Here is a 24,917-nt window from a genome sequence, read left to right as displayed (position 1 = left end):
GTTTCTCTAGGTGGGAGAAATGCACGGTCCCTTTGTTCCTGAGGTCTTTCTGCAGAGGGAGGAGCAGACTGGCCACAGCAGTGTCCCCAAAGGACAGTGCTGAAGCTGTGGCACACCTGGGCCAGGCCTTCCTTTGGCCCTAGGACTTCCTGTACCTGGAGACCCTCACCTCCAGGGCACAGCCATGTATCTCTGGCTGTTACCTCAAGGGGGCACTGAGAGTGAGCCAGGAATGGTGGCCCTTGCCTATAATCCCAGCACCCCAGGAGGCTGAGGCAGGACTGCAGTTTCAAGCCCAGCTGAGGAGAGAGATGATAGCACTCCTGAGGACAGTCCAAGCTGGCATGGAGATGGTGGCATCTCTCATCCCACTGTCCTGTGAGAGCCTGGCGTGAAGCATTCCCCAGGAACCTTGCCTGTTTCCCCTGCACATGGTGCTACCAGCCACAAAACAGTCTGTTGCTGAAAAAGTCACTTTCAGTGCAAAATCTTGCTGAATTGCATGCACAAATTCATGCCAGAAAAAGTCCCAACTGTCTGAGCTTGGTGACAAGTACCTGTAATCCCTGCTACTGTGGAGGCTGGGGCATGACAGAGCTCTTGAGTCCAGGAGTTTGAAGCCAGCCTGAACAACATAACAAGACCCATCTTAGAAACCAAATGAGGTGAAAGAGGGATTAATACTTTGTCCTATATAGACCTCATAGGCAGGTAAGTACAGAGACAGACCTATCTTTTGAGAGTTTCTCACTAAGGTGCCAAGTTGCCCAGGCTAGGCTAGAACTCATCCTCCTGGAAACTAGGAACCTAGCCTCCTGAAATGCTGGGATTACAGATGTGCACTATCACAATTGGGCAATATACTTTTTAAAGAAAAGTATATGCATTCCAGCTGTGTCAGTTTTAAGCGCACAGCTATCACGTTGCACAGAGGCAGCATCTTTGGTAGCCTACACCTATAACGGAGAGGGGAGTAAGCTGGTCTCCAAGCTGCCCACTCTCCAGCCAGCAGCAAGACCTACTATGACCAGCACCCCTTGCCCTGACTGAGCCCCCCCACACACACCTGTGCTGAAACCCCTTAAACTAGGCAGTGGCTCTGCAGACAACAAAGAGGCAGCCAGAGTGGGCGGGGGAAACACCTGGAGTGCCTGGGTGTCACCTGAGGTGGGAGCAGGTTGTGTGGGGTCAGCCCTAAGGAAAAGTGAGCCCTATATGCTGCATGAAGCCCTGTGTGCTCAGCCCAGGGAGAGGGAAGCACAGGCGTCCAGTCCCCAGACTACACAGCCCAGAGAAGCAGACCCTGAGCAACATGGGACGCCAGGCTGCAGAGGGGCGCAGGAAGAGGAGATACAGACCCAGGGAAGCAGGATCTGAGACAAAAAGACTGCTGGGCCAAGTAAATGCAGATTAGAAATTTCACAGGACATTATCAGTGAGTTCAATGGCATGTTTATTAATATTTAAAGATGGATAGCTAGCTGGGTATGGTGGCACACAGGTGTAATCCCAGCACAAGGGAGGCTGAGATGAGAATTGCTACGAGTTCGAGGCCAACCTACGCTATATGATGAGTTTGAGGTCAGCCTGAATTATATAGCAAGATCCTGTCTCAAAAAAAAAAAAAAAAAAAACCTAAAGTCCAGTATTTGTGAAATTGGAGTCCCCTAAAAGGTGGGGAACAGAAAGTTCAAGAAATGATAGCCAGATTATTAGGGTTGATTGGTTTGGTTTGATTTCAGTGACAGAGACCAAACCCAGGGCACCTCCACACTGGCTAGGCAAGAGCCACACCAGTGAGCTGTGTCCAAAATCCCAGGCTGAGAACGTGATGGGGCTGCAGACCCAACATGAAAAAAACCACAGAGGCACATCATGGCCAACCTGCTAAAACCGGTGATGAGAGGAAGCATTGTTTAATAGCGGGCTGGAGACACCTTCCTGCCCCGCCAGGCACATACAGAGCTGTCTCCGAGGTGTCCTGGCTGCTCTGGAATAGCCTGGGCCCAGGTAGCAGGGGCAGCTAACAAGACCAGTTGTGTGCCCTGGGCCCTCAGCTACTAGCTATGTCACACAGCTAGAAGCCTGCTTATGTGTCACCTCTGCTGCAGAGTCCTGGCCATGGAGCAGAGAGAGCTCATCTTCCCACACCTTGGAGCTAAGCTCCAGCCCATGGCTCTCCAAACAGCTGGAGGAGCCCAGATGCACTGGCTGGGGCCTCAAGGCACTGTGACCTCAGAAACTTCTACAGTTGATCAGCATAGAACAGAAGGGCAGGGGCTGGGGATTTAGCTCAGCGGCATAAGCGCCTGCCTTGTAAGCAGGCAGTTGTGAGTTCAATCCCTGGTACCGATAAAAAAGGAAAAAGGCAAAAAAAAAAAAAAAAAAAAAAACAGCAGGGCAAAGAGCCAGGAGTCAGTACTGGGACACCTGGATGTGACTGAGAGGAGGAGCGCTCTGCCAAGGTCACTACAGTTGGCTGGCTGGGGTCACATCCAGGGCTGCCACTCCCTGTGGAGAGTAAGGGGCTGGACGCTGGGGGAGACCTCCGTGAAGTAAGGCAGTCTCTAAACACAAGCAGAAAACAAGATGACTGCCAGTCCATCTGGATTGTCAACTTGATTAGCCCAGGAGCCTTCTCTGTGATGGCAGTGCACACTTCTATGTGTATCTGGGGGTCATGAGGACTGGACCTGGTCTCTTGCCCCCTTCTTTTGGCTCTTCCCCTGTCATCTATGCCAGCTGCTGTGAACTAAGCACCTTTGCTCCTGTTCCCTTCCTCTACAACGTTCCTGCTTGGAACTGGCCACCATTTGAACCCCATGAAACTGTGAGCCAAAATCCACCTCCCATCCTCTGAGCCCTGGGTATCAGGTACTGCAGCTCAGGGGTACAAAGCTAATATGGGGCTGGACTTAAGTACCAAGCATTATCCCAGTTTTCTCCCTTTTTCTGCAGGAAGTGCAGTCCAGGGCCCCCGGCAGACCCTGGACCCTGCAGGCAGCAGTGATACTGCTCATTTCTGTTCTGAATGTTCCCCACGCAGTTGAGACTTCTCTCTGCTTCATGGTGTCACTGAGGGATCGGTCCTTGTGACAGACATGGACCCTTAGCACTCCCCTTCCTTGCTGGGAACTCCCCCTTCCATGTGAAGAAAGCATTTTACAGCTGTTCCTAGTTGTGCCCAACTCAGCTGCCTCCTTGTGCCTGTGCTTAGGCTGTGATCAGGTTACACAGTGCTGAGAACACAGTGCTGGTGTCCTGACAGTGACCTGGTGATGGGCTGGCAGCTGCAGGAAAGCAGACATGTGGAGCGGGGTAGGCCAGGACTCCTCTGCCCTACTCCGCATGCTGTGTGAGCTGAAACTTAGGATTACTTCTGGAAGTTTCCATCTGATACTTTTAGACCACAGTTGGCCACAAGTAACTGACACTGCAGATAGCAAAATGAGAATGGGAGCCTGCCATAGTATGTAAAACTTTCAAGTTTCCAACCAAAGTGCAAACAGGATGGTATATACTTGAGAGGGAAAAATTAAAAATTAGACACTGCCTGTGAAAGAAAGTAGATGTCAGATTTACTGGAAAAATAATTTTGAATAGCCAGTTGCAGTGACATGTGATTGTAATACCAGCTACTCAGGAGGCTGAGGCAGGAGGATCATGAATTCAAGGCCAGCCTGGGCATGACCCACTGGGCATGAAGAACATGAACCACTGGGCAACTAGCAAGACCCTGTCTTAAAACTTTTTTAAAACCTGGTTAGAGATGTAGCCCAGTGGTAGAGCACTTGCCTAGCAAGCACAAGGCCCCAGATTTCATTCTCAGTGAGGAGAAATCACAGAAGAAGGAGAAATAGTGATTAGAGATTTAAAGATGCTAACAAGGGTTGATGGCAATCCTGCATCAGCAAGGCTGGGTATATAGCTCAGTTGAAAAGGGACCTGAGTTTTATTTTTTAAAAAATGAGGCTGGGGATTTACCTCAGTGGCATAAGTACCTGCCTTGGCGAGTACAAGGTCAAGAGTTCGATCCCCGGTACCAACAGAAATAAAAGAATTTGACACTAGTTTGATACATGATTGTACACTAAAGAACAGAGAAAAGAATTTTTAAAATTAATTGGGCCAGGGGGTTTAGCTCAGTGGCGTAAGTGCCTTGCTTGGCAAACTTGAGGTCGTGAGTTTGATCCCTGGCACCAAAACAAAAAGTAGGGGAAAAATTAATATAAGGGCTGGGGATATAGTTCAGTGACAGCACCTGCCTGACAAGCACAAGATCCTCAGTTCCATTCATGGTACTAAAAAAAGTAAACTGGATGTGGTGGCATACGTCTGTAGTCCCAGCTACTCAGGAGGCTTAGCAGGAGGATACCAAACCTGGGCAATTTAGAATCTGTCACAAAAACCAAAAGGATAAACAAGTAGAGCTGGGAATGTACTGCAGTGCAAAGGACCTGGGTTCAAGAAGAGGAGGAGGAGCAGCAGCATAGAAACTATCCAGAACGGGAATTTCTAGAGACAGAAAATCAAGGGTCCTGGAAGCAGGGAAGAGGCTGTAGGAAGCAGTGTAGTTACTGAGCTTCCAGAGACAAGAAAGTGACTTAGCATGGACACAGTGATGACTACAGGGCCCCTGAAGCCACTGAGCTACATGCCAGCGGGTGACGACTGGCACATCCTGTGACCTGTGTCCGCAGGCAGCCACTCTGAAGTGTTGTGGGTGGGCGGGCAGGTACACTTCCTTAGACACTGGGGGACACTGCACGGTGACATGGTCCTCACCAGCAGCAAGCCAGAGCGTCCACCGCACATCTGCCTTATTCCCTGCGCCCTGCTCCTCAGCTATTTGTAGACGTTTACATACTTCAATAAACTTTTTCTAAGCATTTAGGTTTGACAAGCCTTGAAGACAAGGTCATGCACTTGTGTACTGGGGCTTCCTTGGCACACTGTTCATCTGCCCAGCTGTGGAGGACATGAGCCAGGCGGCCACCGAGCCCCCATTTAGCCCTCCCTGCTCCTGCTCCTTGCCTGATGGATGGTGCCCTCCTGCCTCTGCCTATCTCAGCAGTACATTTTCCCCTGGGGCTCATTTTATGTTTTGTGTCTTTCTCAGGTGTTAGTGTCTTAGGGATTTAGCTCAGCAGCATAAGCACCTGCCTTGCAAGCAGGCAGTTGTGAGTTTGATCCCCGGTATCGATAAAAAAGACAAAAAAAAAAAAAAAAAAAAAAAAAAAAACACATCAGGGCAATGTCCTTCTGATTTGCTGATGTCTTTTATTTGTGTCACTGAGGAGAAACGCAGGGCCTTCCCATTGAGCTACATCCAGTGCAGTTCTCCTTGCTGGGACACAGTGCCTGACATCCACAACTTAAGAAGTTTCTTTTGGCCCAGTCTATAAGGGTTAAGTCTCCTGTAGTTGCTGCTTCAGAATAGGGCAATCTGGCAGAGGAGCAAGAGCTTCTGGAAGGCAGGGCGGAGTCTGCAAGACTTCCTCTTCCTTTGCCTTGTCATTCCCCCCAGGCTGTAAGCCTATTGGTTGGTGCTGTCCACACCAGGGGGGATCTTCCCTCCTCAGTAAACCTGCCAGCCACACCTAGATTCTGCGGAACCAGAGGATTGGAGCCAGTCACTTCCTAAAAGCCTGCCTACAAGGGCCCAAGGCCTTAAGGGGACATCTAGATGCAAACCACAGCAGTCTCTTTTAGTAAGTGTTCCACATACACCGAAAAAGAATACACAGCCAGCTTTTGTTGGCCGTAATGTTCTGTGTGTATAAATTAGGCCAGGTGGTCTATTTTGTTTAAATCTTCTGTCATTTACTCTCTGCTGCTCCTACACCAAACTATGCATTGAAATCGCCAGTGAATGACTGTGGCTGGTGTAGGTTTGCTTTTGCTTTATGGATTTTTAAGCATTATTTTTAAGCTCTGTACAAACTTAATTACATAAACTCCACTCTGATAATCATATTGCCACTCACTTTCTTGGTAATATTGGCCTGGTGTCTTTTCTGTCCTCCCATATTGTGCTCTTACGTAGGCACGCGTGTAGATCTGTAATATATGCACACACACACACACACACACACACACACACACACACACACACAGGGATGGAATCCCAGGCCTTGTGCCAGCCAGGAAGAAGCTCTGCTGCTGAGTCACACCCCCACTCATGTTCTTTCTTGTTTTTTTTTGTACTGGGAATCGAACTCACGACCTTGTGCTTTCCAGGCAGGCGCTGCACGCTGAGCTAAACTCTGCCTCATGTTCTTTTCTTAAAGTTCAGGTTTTCTAGGGTCATGTTATAGCTCTTAGCACAGCACTTACTTGCCTAGAATGTGCAGAAATAAAAATGAAGCATGCCTTTTCTAACGAGGAAATAGGGCTTTTAAAAGTTTCCATTCTGTATGATAACAGTCTTTTTATTCTTTTGTTCTGTTGTTTGAGACAGGGTCTTGCTATGTAGTCCAGGCTGGCCTTGAACTCACTTTGTAGCCCAGACTAGCCTCAAACTTGCAGTGATGTTCCTGCCTCAGTCTCTCAAGTGCTGGGATTACAGGCATGGGCCACTATATCTGGTGACAATCTTTCTTTCAATCAAAGCAGCCCTTTTAAATTTAACGTAATTACAAACATAGTTGGCTTTTCATCTGTTTTCTGAGGTAGGGTTGTACTCTGATGCCCAGGCTGACTTCAAACTCCTGGGCTCAGGTGATTTTCCTGCCTCAGCCTCCTGAGGTGGAACTACAGGCATATACCACTGCAGCTGGCTTACCATCTGTCTTCTATTTGTCTCTTTTAAAAAATTTTTCCTCACATGTCCTAGTCAAAAGCTACTTTATTTTTCTGTTCTGTTAGTGTTTGTTTTGTTTCTTTTTTTTTTTTTTTTTTTTTTTTTTTTGAGACAAGGTCTCACTGTAGATTAGGCTGATCCTGAACTCTGTAGCCCAAGCTGGTTGAACACTCACACCAGTCTTCCTGCCTCCATCTCCCAAGTGCTGGAATTACAGGTGTGTACTCAGCTCCTATTCGCTATTTATTAAATATTTTACTATTGTTTTAATGGTTACCCTAGAGATTACAATATGCTTCCTCAATTACAGTCCACCTTAAATCAACCCAGAAATCTAACAGTACTGCAATTCCGCTAGATACATCCCATCTACACACACCCATAAGCTCCTGTAGTCATGTTTACATGCGTTTTAAAGCAATATTCATTAATCTCTGCTCATACTCTTGCTCTTCTTTTCTAGGTTTCTGCCCTTATACCTGGGTCATTTTCCTTTAGCCTGAATAGTTTTTTTTTTCCTTTTTTGCAATACTGAAGGCTTGACCAGGGGCCTCTCACAGGATGGCAAATGCCCCACCACCAGGCTACATCCCCAGCCCTCTTTATTTTGAAACACTGTCTCCCTAAATAGCCCAGGCTGGCCTTGAACTTGCAATCCTGTCTCCCACGTAGATTACAGGCTGCCACTGTCCCTGGCTCAGCACCAACAATTTCTGTAGTATAGATATTTCTTGTAGGAAGCCTGCAGGATATAAATTTTCTTAGCTTCTTTGTCTAAAAAATACCTTTATTCTATCTTCATTTTCAGGTCCCTTTATTTCCAGAAATACATTGTCTCAGAGTCCACTCTGCGAAGTCTTGAGGCTGCAGGGACTAGAGGACCAGAGGTGCCCTGCCCCAAGGGCCTCGCTGCTGCAGGACTGAGGGGCCGAAGGCAGAGCTCGGGGTCACCTCGGGGTCTAGCAGCTCAACCCAAATCCTGAGAGCCCAGCGTGGGTATCATGGCTCTGGGCCCAAGGCCATGCTGCTGTCTGCACGTGAGGTCTCACCTGGGGTAGCTGCATGCCCAGAGCTCCGAGGCCCAGCGGGAGGGGCGCAGCCCGCCTGGGGGGCTGCAGGAGAAGCCGGGTGGGCGGGTAGCATCAGCCCTGCTGCCCACCACCCCTCGGCGCCACCTAAGTCAGGCCCAGAGCAATCACAGCAGTGAGGACATGTGTCAAAACAGTAAGGGAGCGGCTGGAAATTTAGACAAAAAATTCAAAAAAAAAAAAAAAAGGGGAGGGGGAGGCGGGCCACAGGTTGCTCTGTAGAGCGGCTCCAGGCGCTGCTTCCTCCTGCCACGGTGGCCTCCGAATCCCCCCATGCGGGACAGTGTGCAGCTCCTGCCTGGCAGTGTGGAGACTTTCATGCCCCTGGATAGGGCCCGCCACACTGCCCGCCACCCCTGGAGCTCCACTTCTCCAGACATGTCTATCCCTGGCCCACGGGACAGAGGCAGCTACGGGCTCCTCTCCATCTGAGGCACCCAACAGCGCCCCACTGTCTCCAGGCCCTGGCGGGTGGGTCCGGCAGCCCGCTTACTGGCAGCACTCGGCCACATGCCCAAGCAGCTCCTCGCCTTGCTCATCGTTGAAGCAGCGCAGGCAGTAAGGGCACTGCAGGTCGCCCTGTCCTCTTGGGGCTGTGCTGGGGTGCCTTCCCTCCTCCGGGGCTTCCAGCTGTGGAGGACCAGGCCCTGGGGCTGGGATCTCTAGAGCATCTGTCTCTAAGTATGGGGTCGTCTTGCTCCCAGCATGAATCTGGCGGGTACCCAATGCTTGGGGATCCTGCAGGTAAAGCAGAGGTCAGGCCTGGGTTCCAGCAGCTAGAAACACTTCACCCGCTACCCAGGAGTCTAGCTCAGGCTCAGCACTCTCATCCTCAGGACTGTGGCCCCCAGGCATGCTACCCAGGGCTGGGACCACACGGGGGCCACAGCAGCCTCACCACGAACCTTGCCTGGGGGCTGACCAGGCCAGCACTGCTGCTGGACACTCCTCTGTCCCAGATGACAGGCTTCTAGATGGGCCACCCGAGACCACCCCGATGCAAAGGCCGTGAGCAGCCTTCAAATCAGGTACAGACGAGAGGCTAGAAAACCCCCAAGCACATGCAAATCCCAAGAAAACCTGTGCCTTGCCCCCGCCTGGCCAGGAGATGGCTGCAGGTGCTTGGCTGGCACTTGGGGTCCAGGGCTCAGGGAGAACCAGGAACCACGCAGCCCATGCCAGTGCCTGCTGACAGGGGCTGGGGATTTAGCTCAGTGGCATAAGCGCCTGCCTTGCAAGCAGGCAGTCGTGAGTTCGATCCCTGGTACCAATAAAAAAGAAAAAGACAAAAAAAAAAAGAAGCCTGCTGACAAGGAGGGCCAGGCTGGGATGGCCTCTGGCACCTCCTTACTAGCTACAAACTTCAGTCCCCTCCCTTGTCCTCCATCACAAGTAGCACTGGTGTGGAAGAAAGACACCTGCCATGGCTCCCTACACGCTTGTACCAGAAAAGGGAGGCAGGGGTCACCTTCGGGGCCTAGCATGCAGAGGACGTGTGGTCCTGGGTCCCTGCTCATGCTCTCCAGCAGGGCATTTCCATGGTCAGCACTGGCACCACTGTCCAGGTCAGGACAGCAAAACCCTAGGACAGTGGCAGCTGACACTAAATGGCTGGAAATGGCCTCCCTGGACCAATGCAGAACATGGGCCGGACTTTGGGGGCAGGGAGCTGCTGGGTAGTCATAGCCCACACTGGGGGTGCACTGAGCCCAGAGGCTGCACCAAGGACCTTGGTGGACACCTGTGGCCTGTGACACCACATAACACATCACTAGGTTCCTGCCTCCCAGCCAGGACAGATGTGGGTAGAGCTGCTCTCTGCTCCTGCCTAGGGAGCACAGGCCCTGAAGACAGCCACCTCTGCCACAAGGGCCACCCCATCCCCATGGAGGGACTTGGTACGTGAGCGTGCCCCCTGCCGACACATCTGTCACAGCTCAGGGCAGACAGAGACTGACATTTATGAAAAATGACTGGCCTGCCCCAGAAGCACCCTGTACCCACCTGTGCCCGGGCCGCCTGCAGGAGCAAGGCCACCCTCTCCTCCAGCTCCTGAATCCTGCTCTGAGCCCGCTCCCGATCTGCCCTTTCTGATGTGAAGTCATCCTTGTAAGCGAGGATCTGAGGAGACACAGGACACTGATTTCTGTCCCCATGACCACCACCACCCAGGGCCACCGAGCCCTTGGCCTGTCCTGGCCTCAGGGCCACACCTGCTGCTCCAACATCTGCACTCGTTCCAGGGCGGCGTCCCGAGCCATCTTTGCGGCTGCCAGCTCCCGCTCAGCCTCCATGCACTCCCTCATCTTGGCCTCCAGCTGGTGGTTGAGCCGGGCTATCTCCTTTCTCATTAGCTCGGGCTCCTGGGGCTCCTGCAGTCCACGCAGCCGCACCTGGAGCCCCCGCACGTACTCATCCCGGCTGGCATCATATCGCTGCCACTTGGCATTGAGGTCCTCCACCTGTGAAGGCAGCACGGGAACCTCAGCAGCATGGTACCCAGGACCCCAAGATTCCTAGCACCCCTCAGTGACATCCACAGCAGAGAGCTTACACAGAAAAGCACTTGACTCAAGTTTCCAGCCTGAAAAACTACTTCCTGCTCGGCGGATGGTACATACCTGTAATACCAACTGCTTGGGCGACTGAGGCAGAAGAAGCAAAAGTTTAAGCCCGGGCTGGGGAACTGATCTACCTTCTGTCTTAGAAAATAAAAAGGGCTGCAATCTGGGGTTGCAGCTCAGCGGCAGAGCACTTGTCCAGTGTTCACAAGGTCCTGTGTCAATTCCCAGTTGTTTCAAAAAGAAAAAAATTAGGTGTGGTGGTAATCTCACCACCCTAGGAGGCTGAGGCAGGAGGACCACAAATTCCACCCCAGCCTGGCCACCTTAACAAAACTGACTCAAAATAAAATGTTTTTAACACTTTTTTTAAAAAGCTGAGGATGTAGCTGTGTGAAGGCCACGCTCGGAGAAAGGCCAGGCTCCATGCTGAGGAACAAACCCCCACTGCTCACCAGGCTGGGTGCTCTTCTCAGAGAAGCACCAAGGACACTCACATGGGTCACTTTCTGCTTCAGCAATTGGTTTTCTTCCTGTAGCTTCTTGATGACAACCTGGACAGCAGTGTCCTCACCTATCCGCTCTGTCTACATAAGAAGGAATGCAGAGAAGTCACAGAGGTGACACGCACTAAGGGGGGACACTGGGACCAAACATCCATGCACCCCACGCCACAGCAGGCAGGGACTGCTCTGGTGACAGGAGCAGAGCACAGCCCACAGCACCTGCAGGCTCCATGGCCCCCCACAGGTCTCCCATGTCTTTCTACTCCTGAACCAAGCTTTCTAGAGCTCAGTGTCCACTGGATCAGCCTCCAGCTAGAACAAAAGCTCTTATCACCATGCATCACCATCATCAGGAGAGAGGACACGAGAACCCCCATTCCCTGCTACCACCTGAGACCACCACGGTGGGAGACCTGGATCCCCATGCCCTCCTGTGCACATTTCAGCAACTGTGGCATCCACCAGCCCATGCCAGCCCCAGTGGAACACTTCCACCGAACAGAAAATCTTGTCAGACACCAACTGCACTCTAGCTCCTCTCTGCACTGGGCGATGCAGGGGACTGTGTTGGTGACATTATTTTTATTTACTATTTGCTCATTTGTTTTTGAGATGCCCAAGCTGGCCCAAGCTGAGTTTGATCACAGCGATTCTCCTGCTGCAGCCTCTCAAGTGCTGGGATTACAGGCATGCAACACAACACCTGGCCTTTTTTTCTCAAAGACATTATTTTTGAGAATTCCCCTTTGAGAATTCCCCACCCTTCCTGGGAAGCCCCAAGTGACTCAGCCAAGCCAGGGCTGAGAAGTGGCGGTGAGACAGATGATGTGATTGTCACCCTCCCCTTCCCTATGGCCCATGCCTGCCTTCTGCTGGCTCTTCTGGGGAGCTAATGCTAGATACACAGGCAAGTGTCACCATGGCTGAGACCTGGGCGCTGTCTCCCTGAAGGCGGCACTGGGATTGAGTTTCTGAAGTCCTCTGTGTCCCAGGAGGCCCCCAGAAGCAACCCAAGGCTGGGGCCCAGAAAGGTGCACAGCGGGGGGCCAGGGGCAGGCACCACCAGGAGCAGTGCCAGGTCCTGTGGTCCCTTGCTCCTCCTGCCAGGACATGAAGCCTGTGGCACCTGCCCTCATGGGAATCAGCACCCTGTCCCTCCCAAGCTTGGCCAGCCTCACCCAAACTGGCCCACACCTTCTCAGGCACCCACAGCCACTGGCCCAGGACCCCTGGGTGGCTCTGTCTCTGGCTCAGCTCACAGAAGGTCCAGTGTTGATGAGGAACCTGTGGCCCTGAGGACAACCTGGTATCCCCACTGATAGCACAGTCTGCCCAGAAGCCAGCCTCAGAGGTGGCAGTTTTGACTTCCCTGAGCCCATGAGAGCCCATGAGAGGTGCATGAGATCCCGACCACTCAGAGGCACAGGGGCCAAGGAGGTCCAGCCCCTACACACAGGTGGGTTCTGCCATGTCTGCCTCAGCTTCCTCATCCACACAACACACATGTGACAACACTTCCCGGGCAGCCCCTCCACCCCCAGTCCCTCCCAGGCGACACCATCCCCACCTGCACAGGTTGCATGGAGCAGTGTGGGGTGTGTAGCATGGGGCAGGCAGTGGCTGTCCTGCTTCCCGCCACACTGCAGGTTTCCAGGCCCTGCCTCCCTGCCTGGCTTCACCTCTACCAGGCAATGACACTGGCCTGCCATACCTCATCCAGGCCTTTGTTCCTCACTGCTCCCTGAGCACAGGGCTGCTCCTCCAGACGCTTGGCCAGGTGCTGGCACATGTGCGCGGTGGCGGCCAGCGTCCTGCGCAGCTGCTGGGTCTCACTGGCCAGGGAGCGGCACAGCACATCGCTGGCAGCCCGAGCCCGCTCCTTCTCAGCCACGCTCCTCTGCAGCAGGGCTACCTCCTTGTCCCGTTCAGGCCACGGCTGGCTCTCAGCCAGCTGCAGCTCCTGCTCTCTCTCCTCCAGGCGCTGGGTGAGTCTCTTCACTTCCTGCTGGGCACAACAGCAGCAATGGTCATTGGCAGCCATCCGCACATCCCCGGGAGACTAGCAGAGGAGTGCAGGCAGCATGGGACCACTACACACAGACGCGAGATCAGAGCTGAGCCCCGGCCTCAGGTTCCCAGCTTACAGGGCTCTGGGACACAGAGTCATCTAAGTCTGTTCTCAGCAGCAAGCTCAGACTTCGCATCAGTAATGTACTAAAAGCAGGAACCCAAAATGCACCTTGGAAGGAAGACGCCACTGCTGCGGGGCATCGAAAATCGGGCCTGGGAACAGGACTGCACCTAGGACAGGCTCTGCAGACCTCCTTAGTTAATATCAGTGTACACTGTGTACACTGTGATTCTGGGGACACTAAGCTTCAGTTTCCTGTCTGCGAAACAGGGGTGAGCTGGACCCCACCGCACTTCCGCAGTTCCCACATAAGATAATAAAGGTATTGTTTCACATAGCACCTGGCAATTCAGAAGTACCAATAAATGATATCTATAATTTAAAAACAGATTAAGTCATACTGATCAGGTCCTGGCTAGCACAGGCCTTGACCTAATGGTATTACAAACAAGCAAGCTAGGTAGCAATACTTGAGGCAGGCAGGCAGGGCTGGGCCCTCCGGGAGTCAGGGCCCAGCAGAGCACACAGTGCATGTTGGCTGCGGCCAGCCCCAGGGCCAGCCCATCTGCTGGGGCCCAGGCCTGCGTGTCTCCTGGGGATAAGCAACAAATTAACATTACCACCAGTTGCCCAGTGGTGGCCGGAGCCCCCTGGTTCTCCTGCACCTTGGCTCCACGACCTGCTTTTCCATTGGCCCAGCATTATCTCGGTGGCGAAACTTAAGATCTTATTGGTGGATCATGGTCTTGTCCCACGAAAACTTCCTCTGTGAAGTAGGGTTCTCAGGAACTTACTTCTGGGTCCCCTCCTGTCTCTCAGGTGCTAAGTCTCTCTCAATAAGGTTTTCCTACTCTTTGTTTGTTTGTTTGTTTGTTTTGGTCTTTTTCGTTTTTATCGGTACCAGGGATCGAACTCATGATTGCCTGCTTACAAGGCAGGCGCTTATGCCACTGAGCTAAATCCCCAGCCCCGGGTTTTCCTACTCTTAACCTCTGCTGTTCCTTAGAATTCATGCTTCAGTTTCGGGAAACATGAGTTTGATGTACCTGAGGTCCTGCTAGCTGGAAGTACATTTTGTTTTTCACCCTGTATCCATCACACATGTCCTTCCAGGAAGAGGGGAATCAAGGCAGGCACACACATGAAGACAGCGACCAGAGCAATGTGCCCCTGTGCAAAGGACAGGGACTGTGTCCGGGCAGAGGCTCAGATGAGGGGCCCCTTCCCAGCACCTTACTGTGGGGTTTCCGGCTTCTAGAACTGTGAAAATGCTAAATGTCTGCTGCCGTAAGCCGCCAAACTGGTGGTACTTTTTAATAGCAGTTCTATGAAACTAATATATGCAACCCTAATGACTTTTTTTAAAAAGAGCTCTTAAAATGACAATTTTGTTTTGTTACGTTTTTGTTTTGGGCCAGGGTGTCTCTGTTGTCCCGACTGATCTCCACTGACCCTTCCACCACACCTCTTAAGTGCTGGGACTCAGGTACCTGCTACCAGGCCCAGCCAAAATGACAATTCTGTGCTTTCCTGTTTTCAAAGAAGCCTCTGAAAAAATCATTAGCTGAGGGAGCCAAAGCAGAAAAAAACTCAATCCCAGTATTGCCTGAGGGGAGACAGCGCCCAGGTCTGAGACATGGTGACACTTGCCCTGTGTATCTAGCATTAGCTGCCCAGAAGACCCAGTAGAAGGCAGGCACGGGCCCAGGGAAAGGGAGGGGGGGAACGCTCAGGAACCAGGCCAGACACCAGGCCCCACTGTCTCTAACATGCCTCCCCCCAAACCATGAGGTTTCCACCCACACAGCACCTACTCCCATCAGCTGTCCCCCCAGGTGCCCTCTACTGCCAGGCTGGGAATCTCAGGTGAGAGCCATTCTTCCCAGCTATCCTTTCCCCTCCCTCTGCATGACTCGGATGTGCTCAGCCCGATGAGAGAACAGCCTTTCTGTGCTGAAGGAGTCCAGGCCTCTGAAAGTTGGGCAGACTTGCAGGATGGTGGAGGGGGCCTCCAAGGCTGCCACCCACAGCCACCCCAGCTGCAGGCTGTAGGCGCATCCTGATGGTGCACACAGACTTTGGAGCCACTGAGTATCCCTGAGCCTCTGTAGCCTCTTGGGAATCCCTCGGTCCCTACTGGGGGTCCCTGCTCCTAATGAACTGCTGACGTGGCCATCAATGACAGTGACCGCCAGGGATTTATTTAGCTCAATGGCTCAAGCACTTGCCTGGTAAGTTTGATCCCCAGTGCCAAAAAATAAAAAAACACAACAACCTACCAAGAACTCACCTCTTCGTTTTTGGTTGTTTTGTTTGTACTGGGGATTGAACTCAGAACTCTCACTGAGCTACATCCTCAGAATTTCCACTTTTTATTTTAAGACAGGGTCTCAATAAGTTCCCCAGAGTGGCCTGGAACTTGTGGTCCTCCTGCCTCAACCTCCTGAGCAACTGAGATTACAGATGTGCACCCCTGTGCCCAGCTTGCCTGGGGGTTTTAACTCCGCTCTGTGACCCTGGTGAACCCAGGACTCTGCAAGATAAACTTCCCTGCTCTTCCACAGGCTCTGTGCTTGGCCCAGGGTGGAAGTCAGGTAAATAATAACTGCATATCAGATACTAAACTGTCTTTATTAAAAACTACAGATGCGGGGCTGGGGATTTAGCTCAGCGGCATAAGTACCTGCCTTGCAAGCAGGCGGTCGTGAGTTCGATCCCCGGTACCGATAAAAACGAAAAAGACAAAAAAAAAAAAAAAAAAACTACAGATGCTCACAAGTGTGCACTACGGTGTCACCTTGGACAGCTGGCAAGAAGGCAGTCCCGGAACACAGCCCCCTGACCTAGCACCTCTGGACACACCCTCACTCCCTGGCACTGTTCTGCCACCTCAGTACACGCTGCTCATCTCTGCATACTCTCCTCTCTGGATCTACACCAAGGTCACCAATAATCCCGGTTCTTTGGAACTGGTGCCACCCCACTTGTCATCAGAGAATAAAAAAGCAAACTTGGCCCAACACATCCCATGGTACCCATGGGCCATACGAGGTGCAGAGGTCCACCTCTGACTTCATTCTGGGCCCCTGGATTCTGCAGGGAGGTGTCTGTCACACCAAAAGGACCAGAATGGGGGCCCTGCAAACCAACACACAGGTGAGTGAGGATATCCCAGGGGTCTGCAGAGGAGAAGTTTCCTTATTGTCGCTGCATCTCAGCCACTCCAGGCACGCACACAGGAGGAGCAGCTCTGGTGGCCTTATGGGGCCAAGGACAAGGGTGCACCCCACCTCACCCTCCATGGTTTCTTCTGGATCAGCCACTCAAGCAACTGCTCACTGTCCCTAATTCTGCACAGGTGTGGTCACCTGAAGCTCCTTCTCTTCTCTTCCTCATCCTTTGCATTGCTTTCTGGACCTTGGGAACAACCTCATTTTGCACACAGCTCTCTGGCGTAGGCAGCTGCCCACAAGCACAGGGTGTTATCATTGCAGACTGCAGTATAACATCTATATGAACCATTATTAAATGAATGGCAGTAATCATTTGTTTTCAATTGATTATTTTCTATTATATTATTATTTTTACATTCATTAACTTTTCCTAAAATTTCTGGGGATTTGGCCCAGTAGCTTAAACGCCTGCTAGCAAGGCTGAGGTAGTGAATTCAATCCCCGGTACCAAAAAACAAAACTTTTCCTAAAATTAAAATCAGTCAGTTCCTTGTGCTGTTTGAAATGAATGATTTCAAACATAACAATGTTATATTCTCTGGTAGCATCTAAACAACAATAAGCAGCCAGGGTACATCTGCACATCCCTGTAATCCCATCACTCTGGGAGGCTGAGGCAGGAGGACTCCAAATTCAAACCTAGGCTGAGCAACTTATCAACTTAGCAAGATGCTGTCTCAAAAAAAAAATACTAGAGCTTGAAATATAGTTCATTGAGAAGGGCTACATTAATGGCTAGTACTAGGGGGTGAAAAAGACCACCAGGAAAAGAGGAAAAAAAATTTAAAGACAGTATTAAAAAAAAAACATTGTATTTGCATTGATTTAACAACCACTGTTCCTGTCCTGTTTGTTAAAATTGGGCTTACATATGTATGTACAGCCATAAAAGCACATTAGCTTTCTGTCTAAACTTGCATTTACCTTTGCAAACCACATATCCTAAGGAGCTGCGTCACAGAAGTCAGTACTAAGATGAAAATAAATAGAATTTCTCAGAATTCCCGTATTCGACAGGTTAATTTCTGATACCCATGTTTAATGTTTGGTCAGTTGCTTTTGGCAGACTGAAAAGTATACAATTAAAAATTACCTCAGTAATGTTAACAAAATCTTCTAAATAAAACTGCAAGATTATACTACTTTTAAATCTCAAACAAAACCTCCTATAAAGAGGAAGGGAAGGGGTGACGCTGCTGGCACAGACCTGGCTGTTTCGGGTCTGCCTGTGTGCCTGGACGCCCTCGGGCAGAGGCTGTGAGAGTTCTGGTGCTACCTCAGGCCCACGGTGCCTTCGCCGTCCTCTCGATACCTAACATCAGGGGCACAGAGCAGGCAGCTTCTGAATTTCCCTCCAGCCCACTTTTCAGGAAGAGAGAGCTGGGGGTGCGGGGTCTGGCTGTTGAACGCACCTCGCGCTCCACAGGCAGGAAAACCCTGCCAAAATACGAAGCCACGGCGTGGAGGGCGCCAGGTCATCCGGCCGGGTGTCACCGCGCTGCCAGGGGAAAACAGGAAGAGGCATCTGGACCGCTGAGCGGCCACGTCGTCATCGTGGGCTCAGGGGGATTTTTATTCTTGATTATTTCCTTTATTTTTCAGATATGTAAAATCACTCGCATAATCAGAAAACGAAAAAGGCAGGTTCTTTTTCCCTCCAGGTACGGCTGCGCACACTCTGGTCTGCAAGCTCCTCCCCTCCAGGCAGACCCCGACCCCAAGACCCCTAGGTTCCTGGACCCTGCGGCGGCTGCGGGCTGTGCTGGATGGTCCCGTTTATCCCACGAAAAGCAGACACATCGGAGACCAGCGGAGGAGGATGCTAAGGTTCGCATTTGTCCTCTGACGCTGCCCTTGTCCCGGCTCGCAGAAGCCAAGCGGTGGGGTAGGAAGGGACCCCGGACCCAACGGGGCGGGCACTGACTGGAGCGCCCCGCCCCGCCCCGCCGCGCCGCGCCCCGCCCCGCCCCAGCACCTGCCGCCGCACCTGGCGCAGCTGCGCCTCCTGGCCGCCGTCCTCGCGCCACCGCAGCTGCTCCCCGAGGCGCGCCACCTGCTCCAGCAGCGCGTCCACGAGCGAAGGCGCCGCGTGGCCCTCGAGCGCGGCCAGGCGGGCGCGCAGGCGCGCGATGAGGGCGTCGCGGGCGGTCAGCTGATCCTGCAGACGCCGGAGCTGCTGGGTCGCCTCGTGGTACAGGCCGCAGAGCGCGGCGGCCGCGCGCGGAGCCCCCTCCCGGCCGCCTGTGCCTGCGTCCCTGGACGACATGGCGGCGGCGAGGCTCCGGGACTTCCGCGCCCGCCCTTCGGGGACCGCGGCCGCCGCCCGGAATCGCGCCCACCCCGCCGGAGGCCACGCCCCCAAGGAGACTGCCCCGCCCGTTCCCACAAAACGCCCCGCCCCCGCCGGAGTCTGGCCGGGTCCTTGGAGCCCCACTCAGCCCGAGGCACGCATCCAGGTGGCCGCTCCTAATGGGCAGCGGGGAGTCGACTGATCCCGAATGTTGGACCTGCGTGTGCATCCGAGCCCGCCGAACGCATTTGTTCAGGTGGGGACCCCGAGTCTGGAGAGGTCCGCGGGCAAGACAGGACAGTCGCCTTCTCTGGTCCCCCTTCTTCAGCGTCGTGGACGAGTGCTGTCTCACAGCACAGGAGTCTTGCAGAGCCCCCGCCCAGGTCCGAGGTGTTCCATCCTTGAGAGCCCCTCTCTCCACTCGGTCCCCTCTATGGCCTCTTCCCCTCTGTGCGACCCAGACCTGTGCGACCGCCACAATGCGTGGGTCAGACACGGGTGCTTAGTGAGGGCCCCTGCTTACCGGGTCAGAGTGAGGTCTCCCTGCCAGGCAGGGGTGCGGTGGGATGCGAGTATGTTGTCTCCCTTGCCTGGTCCGCACAGGAATGGGGCAGAGCTCTCTAGGAGATGGCTTCACCCGGGTGGCTGTGGGTAGACCCCAGAGCAGGTCATTAGGGGCCCTGGAGGCAGGTTCAGGACTGAGAAGGGGTTGGTAGCTCTTGCAACCCTTTGTGGGCCACGTGGGCTTTGCAAATGATACTCAAGTTTAGGCAGCAAGCAGCTGGCTTTTTTTTTTTTTTTTTTTTTTGTCTTTTTCCTTTTTATCGGTACCAGGGATCGAACTCACGACTGCCTGCTAACAAGGCAGGTGCTTTATGCCGCTGAGCTAAATCCCCAGCCCCAGAGAAGATGCCCTCTTTCCAGCACCCACACTCTGCTGCTGTCCCAAGTGCCTGACCGTTGAGACGGAAGGATGTACCCGGTGGTGACCACCCGGTGGTGAAGAGGGCAGAGTGGGACTTCTGACACAGGGACACTATGTCTGGGAGGAAGCCTCCTCTATCTCAAAGGACACTAGGAGACTGCATTGGGCAGGAAAAGACAGGCTCTGTCAACAAGATGTGCAGAACTTTATAGTAAAGAGAAGAGAAAAGAAAGAGGGTCATAAGTCCGAATAGTGGGTCATTCGTCTGAGCAGTGGGGCACAAGTCTGAGCAGTTGTGAAACAAATAGGTTAAAGGAGGAATATCTGTAACTGCCAAGAAAGCTGTAGGGAAAGGAAGGAACTGCAGGGACTTTGAGAGGTCAGTGCAAGAGGAGGTGACATTTCTGCCCCATCATGAAGGAGCAGGAGAAGAGGCATGCAGACTTGGGTAAGTGACCCTGACAGGGGAGAACTTGATGGCAGGGGACATCAGGCCCAGGGCTGCCAGTATAGCATGGTGAACAGGGCGGGAGATGCAGAGGGCTGGGCACTGCTGGATAGGGGTTCGCTCCCAGTGCAGGGAAGGGACCGGCTGGAGCAGGAGCAGGTGTGCCAGGTGGAAACCATCGGCTCAAGTTGCCCACAGGTCTCTTGCTGTCCTCTTCTTTCAGGGCCATTCCTTCCCCTTCTGTCGGAGTGCTGGGACTTTAGTTCTGGTCCTGTCACCCATAGGAGCCAGCTGTACCCAAGAGGAGGATAAGGGCCAAGGGGCCTCTCCGATGGCCAGACCCATGAAGTGAAGCATGTGCACGCACACTCACACACATGCACACACAAACCTGCTGTCACCTCCAGTGAGAACTCAGCCTTCACCCTGGGAGAGCACTTCCAGCAGTTTCTCCACGAGGGGGCAGTGTGGCCCCCAAGCTTGGGGACCATGGTCTCCAGCAAAACCCAGATGAGTGCTGAGCTTGAGGGGTCCCCTTCATCTTGTAGTGCAGCACTCATCATCCTGGCTAACCTGGATCCAGGGTAAATGGAGTTAAGTAGTCTGCATATGGTTCCCCTCCCATGCCCCAGCGGAAGTGCACCCCCATTCTCCTCCACAGGGGGGCAGTACGCAGGACCAAGGGTCTGTGCCCACCTCAGCCAGTGCCCACTTCCTGAAGACTTGTGTCCAGCTCCTTGTGTCCAACTCCACCCCGTGCTGGGCAAGTGGCACATGGGTGCAGCCTGTGGAGGGCACAGACACAATGCCCTTCTGAGGACAACCCCCCCACCCAGCTCAAAAACACCGAAGAGCGGGAAGAGAGCACATGCAGTTCACACACCTGGCACAGTCAGACACAGGACAGTGTGTGCCCCTCTCCCCAGATGTCAACTCCGTGACTGTCTTTCTTTTTGTGGTGCTGGGCTTGGAACCCAGCCCCTTTCCACATGCTGGGCAAGGATGCTCCCTCCAGCCATATCTCTGTCCTAAATTCTGTGGCCCTTCCTGCCTGGCACTGGCCTGGGAGAGCATCCAGGCCAGCTGCGGGACCTGTGTCCTCCCAGCTCACCTTGCTGGAGTAGCAGGGAGGATTCCTCACTCACAGGGCCTCAAAGGCCAGCTGTGTCCACCCCTGGCCAGGTGAGGGGGTGGCAGCTAGGCAGGGACGGCGGCAATGAGTGGGAGGTGTGAGCAGACTCCATCCAGGAGCAAGGGGATCCAGGAGCAAGACCTGCAAATTTAGGAAAAACTAGTGTCCCACAAAAGGACCAGAGGCAGGGCTCAGGTGGTGGACAGAGGTGGGGTTGGGAGGGTGGGCAGCAAGGAGAAATGCAGAACAGAAGCCATAAGGATGGGGATACCCATGTGGGTGGGAGGACCCCAGATTCCTTGGAGTGAGGTGGGAGCCTTGCTCAAATCTGAGGGGACCCAGGGCAGAACAACAGTGGCCCAGCTCTGAGCCACGGCTACCGAGGTGGTGACCGGAATCTGGGCTGCCGAGATAGCAGATTCCTCTCAGACAGGGTGGCTGGGATGATCCTGAATCGAGAGGTCCTGTCCTAATCCACAGTGCCTCGCCTGGCTGGGAAACTCAGGATAGAACTGAAGTTGCTGATTGGCTCTGCTAAGGTCTGGAGAAAGCCTGGGCTGCAACTTGCCTGCATCCCCCCTGGGAGGAAGGAGGCAGAGAGAGACCATGGGTGAGGGCCGAGGGCACAGCAGCCAGGGCCTTGGCCTGTGCCCAAGCCAGGGAGGCTGAAAAGGACCCCATGCACCTGCCGTCCCCAGCACCCGGCATAGGGGTGTTTTCGGGCTGGTGACGCTGGGCTGGTGCAGGAATGAATGTCTGGGGAGGTGCAGGAAAGGGTCCTCCCTGCTACCCTAAGCCTGGTTGTGGGTCCCTCTCTGTCTCCTGCCACACACCTGGTCCCCAGGAGCCCCTCATTTTGTTCTGCTTCCCAACCACATCTAGAACCAAGCTATCTTCCCCAACACCCCAACCCAGGAGCAGCACGGCTCCAGCCACACACTTGGCCTTTCTTGGGCTGGGGAGCAACCCCACTGCCTCCTCCACCCCACATGGGAGAGCCAGGCCAGGTTCCCAAGGAGGACTGAGGCCCCAGCTGCCTTTGACAAATACTGGCCGCAGGCATAGGACAGAGAGAGTGTTGCTGTGCCCTGGCAGCCCAAGCAACCTGTCTCCTCCTGGACCTTGACGTTTGTGACAGAGGCTGCTCTTGCATTAAACACATTTGTGTCAAGTGCCCAGGACCACCTGTCTACGGACGGGTGACATGCCCAGAGCAGGAGGTGACACAGAGACCTGAGCCTCACAGTGCTAGGGCAATATGGGGACGGCAGATCATGGACCTTAATGCCTCTCGCTCCTCCTCAGAGCCATTTCCCTCCTCCGAAGCCCCACTGCTTTGCAGACCCAGCAGGGCCTTCTGCTCAGCCTCTGAAGGCACCACAGGTGACCTGGGTGGCACCTGGGTGTCCAGGGTAGGGAAAATGTTCCTGCAGGTTAGAATGCTGATGACAAAACTCAGCACTGACCAGGGTTACAGCCAGCACGGGCTACACAGTGAACTCAAGGCCAGCCTGGGGCACATATGGAGACTGTCTCAAAAAAAAAAAAAAAAAAAAAAAAAGGAAAAAGTAAACTAAAAACAAAAGTGACATTTATTGACTCAGGGGAACAAGAGGGTGAGCAGGAAAGGAAGAGTTACTGTTAGGTTGTGTGGTTAAGGTGTAAAGAGAATTCACCTGAAGACACAGGGTCAAGCCCTGCTTATGGGTCTGAGGCACACAGTGACAGTGACAATGGTGACACCAGCAGCAGAGGTCAGGAAGCAGCATCGAGTGTTATTTCTGGATATGGAAGTGAAACCAGAACAGGGCTGAGCTAAGTGTGGCTTCTGGAGACAATGGCGGGGGCAGCCCCAAATTTTGCAGGAAGCCTTGAGAACTTTAGGAGTCTCTCACTTGGGATGGAAAACAGAAACCGACTGTAAGGAGCCTACCTCCTGGAAAAGGGGCAGGACTCCCCTCAGTTTCCGACAGCCCCCTAGGTCTCTGATATCACAGTGCTCACCACCTAAGTCACACCTGTCATAGGCCTCAGCTTCCCCTTGCAGACCCCATGCCACCTGGCAGTTCTGAGGGTGGCAGGCTGGGTGCCAGGAGACACAGCGGGCATGGTGGCCTCTGTGTGTACAAACACCCATCTCTCTCCCCATGGGCCAGATGTGGGACCCAGACCAGGACAGAGTGCTTTTGAGTTCTAAATCAGGCCCTGTGGAGCAAGAGCGGGGGCTTGGGTATAAATAGAAATGGGGCATGCGTGGGTGAGTTCCTCCACCCAGGGCCGGTGGGACAGGACTTCCCAGTGGGGCCTGACATTGTCACACTAGGTGAGAAATGGAGCCAAAGAGGGCAAAGCTGAGGCCATTCAGGTGGGGACCTGGCACAAGCCCTTCCTTGCCTCCAGACTATGTCTAGGCATCTGGGCCCAGCTTGGCTCTCCATCCCTGGGAATCCTATTCGGCCCTCTGACCCCTCAAAGTGACAGAGGCCAGACTGAGACAGATCTTCAGGCTAGGGCCACCTGCAGAGCTGTGTGCAGGACAGCAACAGGACCACAGGCTAGGGCTTGGGGACAGAGGAGCTGCAGTTGGGGTGGCTGAGCCTGAGCCTGGCCTTGTGTTCCCATCTCTAGCCTGGCACACAGCTGTCCCTGGAGCCCTCTCATGTAGCCTCCCCAGGAGCAGTGGAGGAGTGGAAGCCCTAGCCTCCCTGCCAGGTGTGTGCCTCCCCAGACCTCTTTCCATCCTTGGACACTGCCCCCTGCTCCCTCCCTTGTACTGTGGGCTGGGACCCCATGGGTCCACTGTTGTGCTCTGGGGTAGAACCAGCCCCACCAAGGCCAGTAAGCAGCACTTGGGGAGGCCCAACAGGCAGCCTGGAATTGGGCTATTTGATCCCATCCTGGGGCCTCTGCTGGACATGGAGGCGGATGGGCAGCTGTGCCTTGTGGCCATGGCAGGATCAGAGGAGGACAAGGGAGGAGGGAACAGGAAGGTAAACACTTTTATTTTATTTTATTTGTACCAGGGATCAAACTCATGACTTTGTACTTGCCAGGCAGGCACTTACACCACTGAGCCAAATCCCTGGCTGTGTGAATACTTTTAAAAAGAGAAATAAAGAATGTTTGGTTTTTTTGTGGTACTGGGGATTGAACACAGAGCCTTCACGCTGAGCAGATTACCTGCCTTTTATTTAATTTTGAAACAGGGTCTCAGTAAATCGCTAGATTGCCCAGACTGGGCTTGAACTTGTGATCTTCCTGCCTCGGCCTCTGAGAGTGCTGGGACCACAGGCCTGCCCAAACATGCGCAGCAAGCCAAGGGCTTGTCGAACAAAGTGGTAAAGAAGCTTGGACCGGATGGAGGAGGTGGGGGCTAACGCTGAGACAGGACCCTGTGGATAGTGCCCTGAAGGAGCTGCCACAAGGGCACGGACCTGGAAGGGGCTTGTACGTTTTTGGTGGTGGTCCTGGCGCCTGAGACCCGAGGGAGGGATGGAATCACAGCGCGGGTCCCGAGGCCCGTGTTTAGTGAGCACCCACTACTGTGCGGGCGCAAACCGTAAGGAAATCCGACGGCCAGCGCCCGCCTGCCTTCTCCCGGAGCGGGCAGAGGCGTGGGGGCTCCCGGACCGCAAGGTTCGGCGTCCCGCGGGCCGACCTCGCACGGCGGGAGACCGCCAGCTGAGCTGTAGGGTGGGGTAGGGGAGCTCAGAGCGAAGCCAGCCGGGGTGGGAGCCCAGGGGCGGGAGCTCGGGCGGGGGCGGGCCTTTGTAGGCGGGACGAGCAGCTGTAAAGTGGGGC

The 24,917-nt window shown here is 53.7% G+C and overlaps 1 protein-coding gene and 1 long non-coding RNA gene across 6 annotated transcripts; one reads left to right on the top strand and one right to left on the bottom strand.

Moving 5' to 3' along the window:
- Nucleotides 1–1,436: 1,436 nt before the first annotated feature.
- On the bottom strand, nt 1,437–18,636 carry Tnip2 (TNFAIP3 interacting protein 2). Of its 5 annotated transcripts, none has more exons than XM_063230391.1 (6): nt 18,309–18,636; nt 12,669–12,962; nt 10,907–11,038; nt 10,104–10,352; nt 9,895–10,011; nt 1,437–8,628 (listed from the first exon to the last, which is right to left on the bottom strand). In XM_063230391.1, the coding sequence occupies exons 1-6, from the start codon at nt 18,585–18,587 to the stop codon at nt 8,380–8,382; spliced, it is 1,320 nt and encodes a 439-aa protein (XP_063086461.1). In that variant the 5' UTR covers nt 18,588–18,636; the 3' UTR covers nt 1,437–8,379. The 5 variants fall into 5 exon arrangements, with proteins under 5 accessions (XP_063086461.1, XP_063086462.1, XP_063086463.1 ...); XM_063230392.1 differs by having other exon boundaries at nt 12,669–12,959; nt 18,309–18,633; XM_063230393.1 differs by having other exon boundaries at nt 10,949–11,038; nt 18,309–18,632.
- Nucleotides 18,637–18,647: 11 nt separating this feature from the next.
- LOC134471477 (uncharacterized) lies at nt 18,648–24,281 on the top strand. The gene is made up of 2 exons (XR_010040924.1): nt 18,648–18,994; nt 19,446–24,281. It is a non-coding gene; the product is annotated as an uncharacterized LOC134471477 (long non-coding RNA).
- The last annotated feature ends 636 nt before the right edge of the window (nt 24,282–24,917 follow it).

Source organism: Cavia porcellus, unplaced genomic scaffold (genome assembly GCF_034190915.1).
Source record: "Cavia porcellus strain 051 isolate PalLab524CR breed Dunkin Hartley unplaced genomic scaffold, mCavPor4.1 scaffold_18, whole genome shotgun sequence".
NCBI lineage: Eukaryota > Metazoa > Chordata > Mammalia > Rodentia > Caviidae > Cavia > Cavia porcellus.
Note: the sequence above shows the minus strand (reverse complement) of the source record. Positions and strands in the feature narration are given on the sequence as shown.

What these genes read in the sequence shown, in the direction of transcription:
- Tnip2 (XM_063230391.1), bottom strand. Translation starts at nt 18,587, where the DNA reads ATGTCGTCCAGGGACGCAGGCACAGGCGGCCGGGAGGGGGCTCCGCGC. An exon ending in TGAGAAGAGCACCCAGCCTG is followed by an intron (nt 10,353 to 10,906) that starts GTGAGCAGTGGG and finishes CTGCCTTCACAG; the next exon opens with GTGGAGGACCTCAATGCCAA. An exon ending in TGCAGGCGGCCCGGGCACAG is followed by an intron (nt 8,629 to 9,894) that starts GTGGGTACAGGG and finishes CTTTACCTGCAG; the next exon opens with GATCCCCAAGCATTGGGTAC.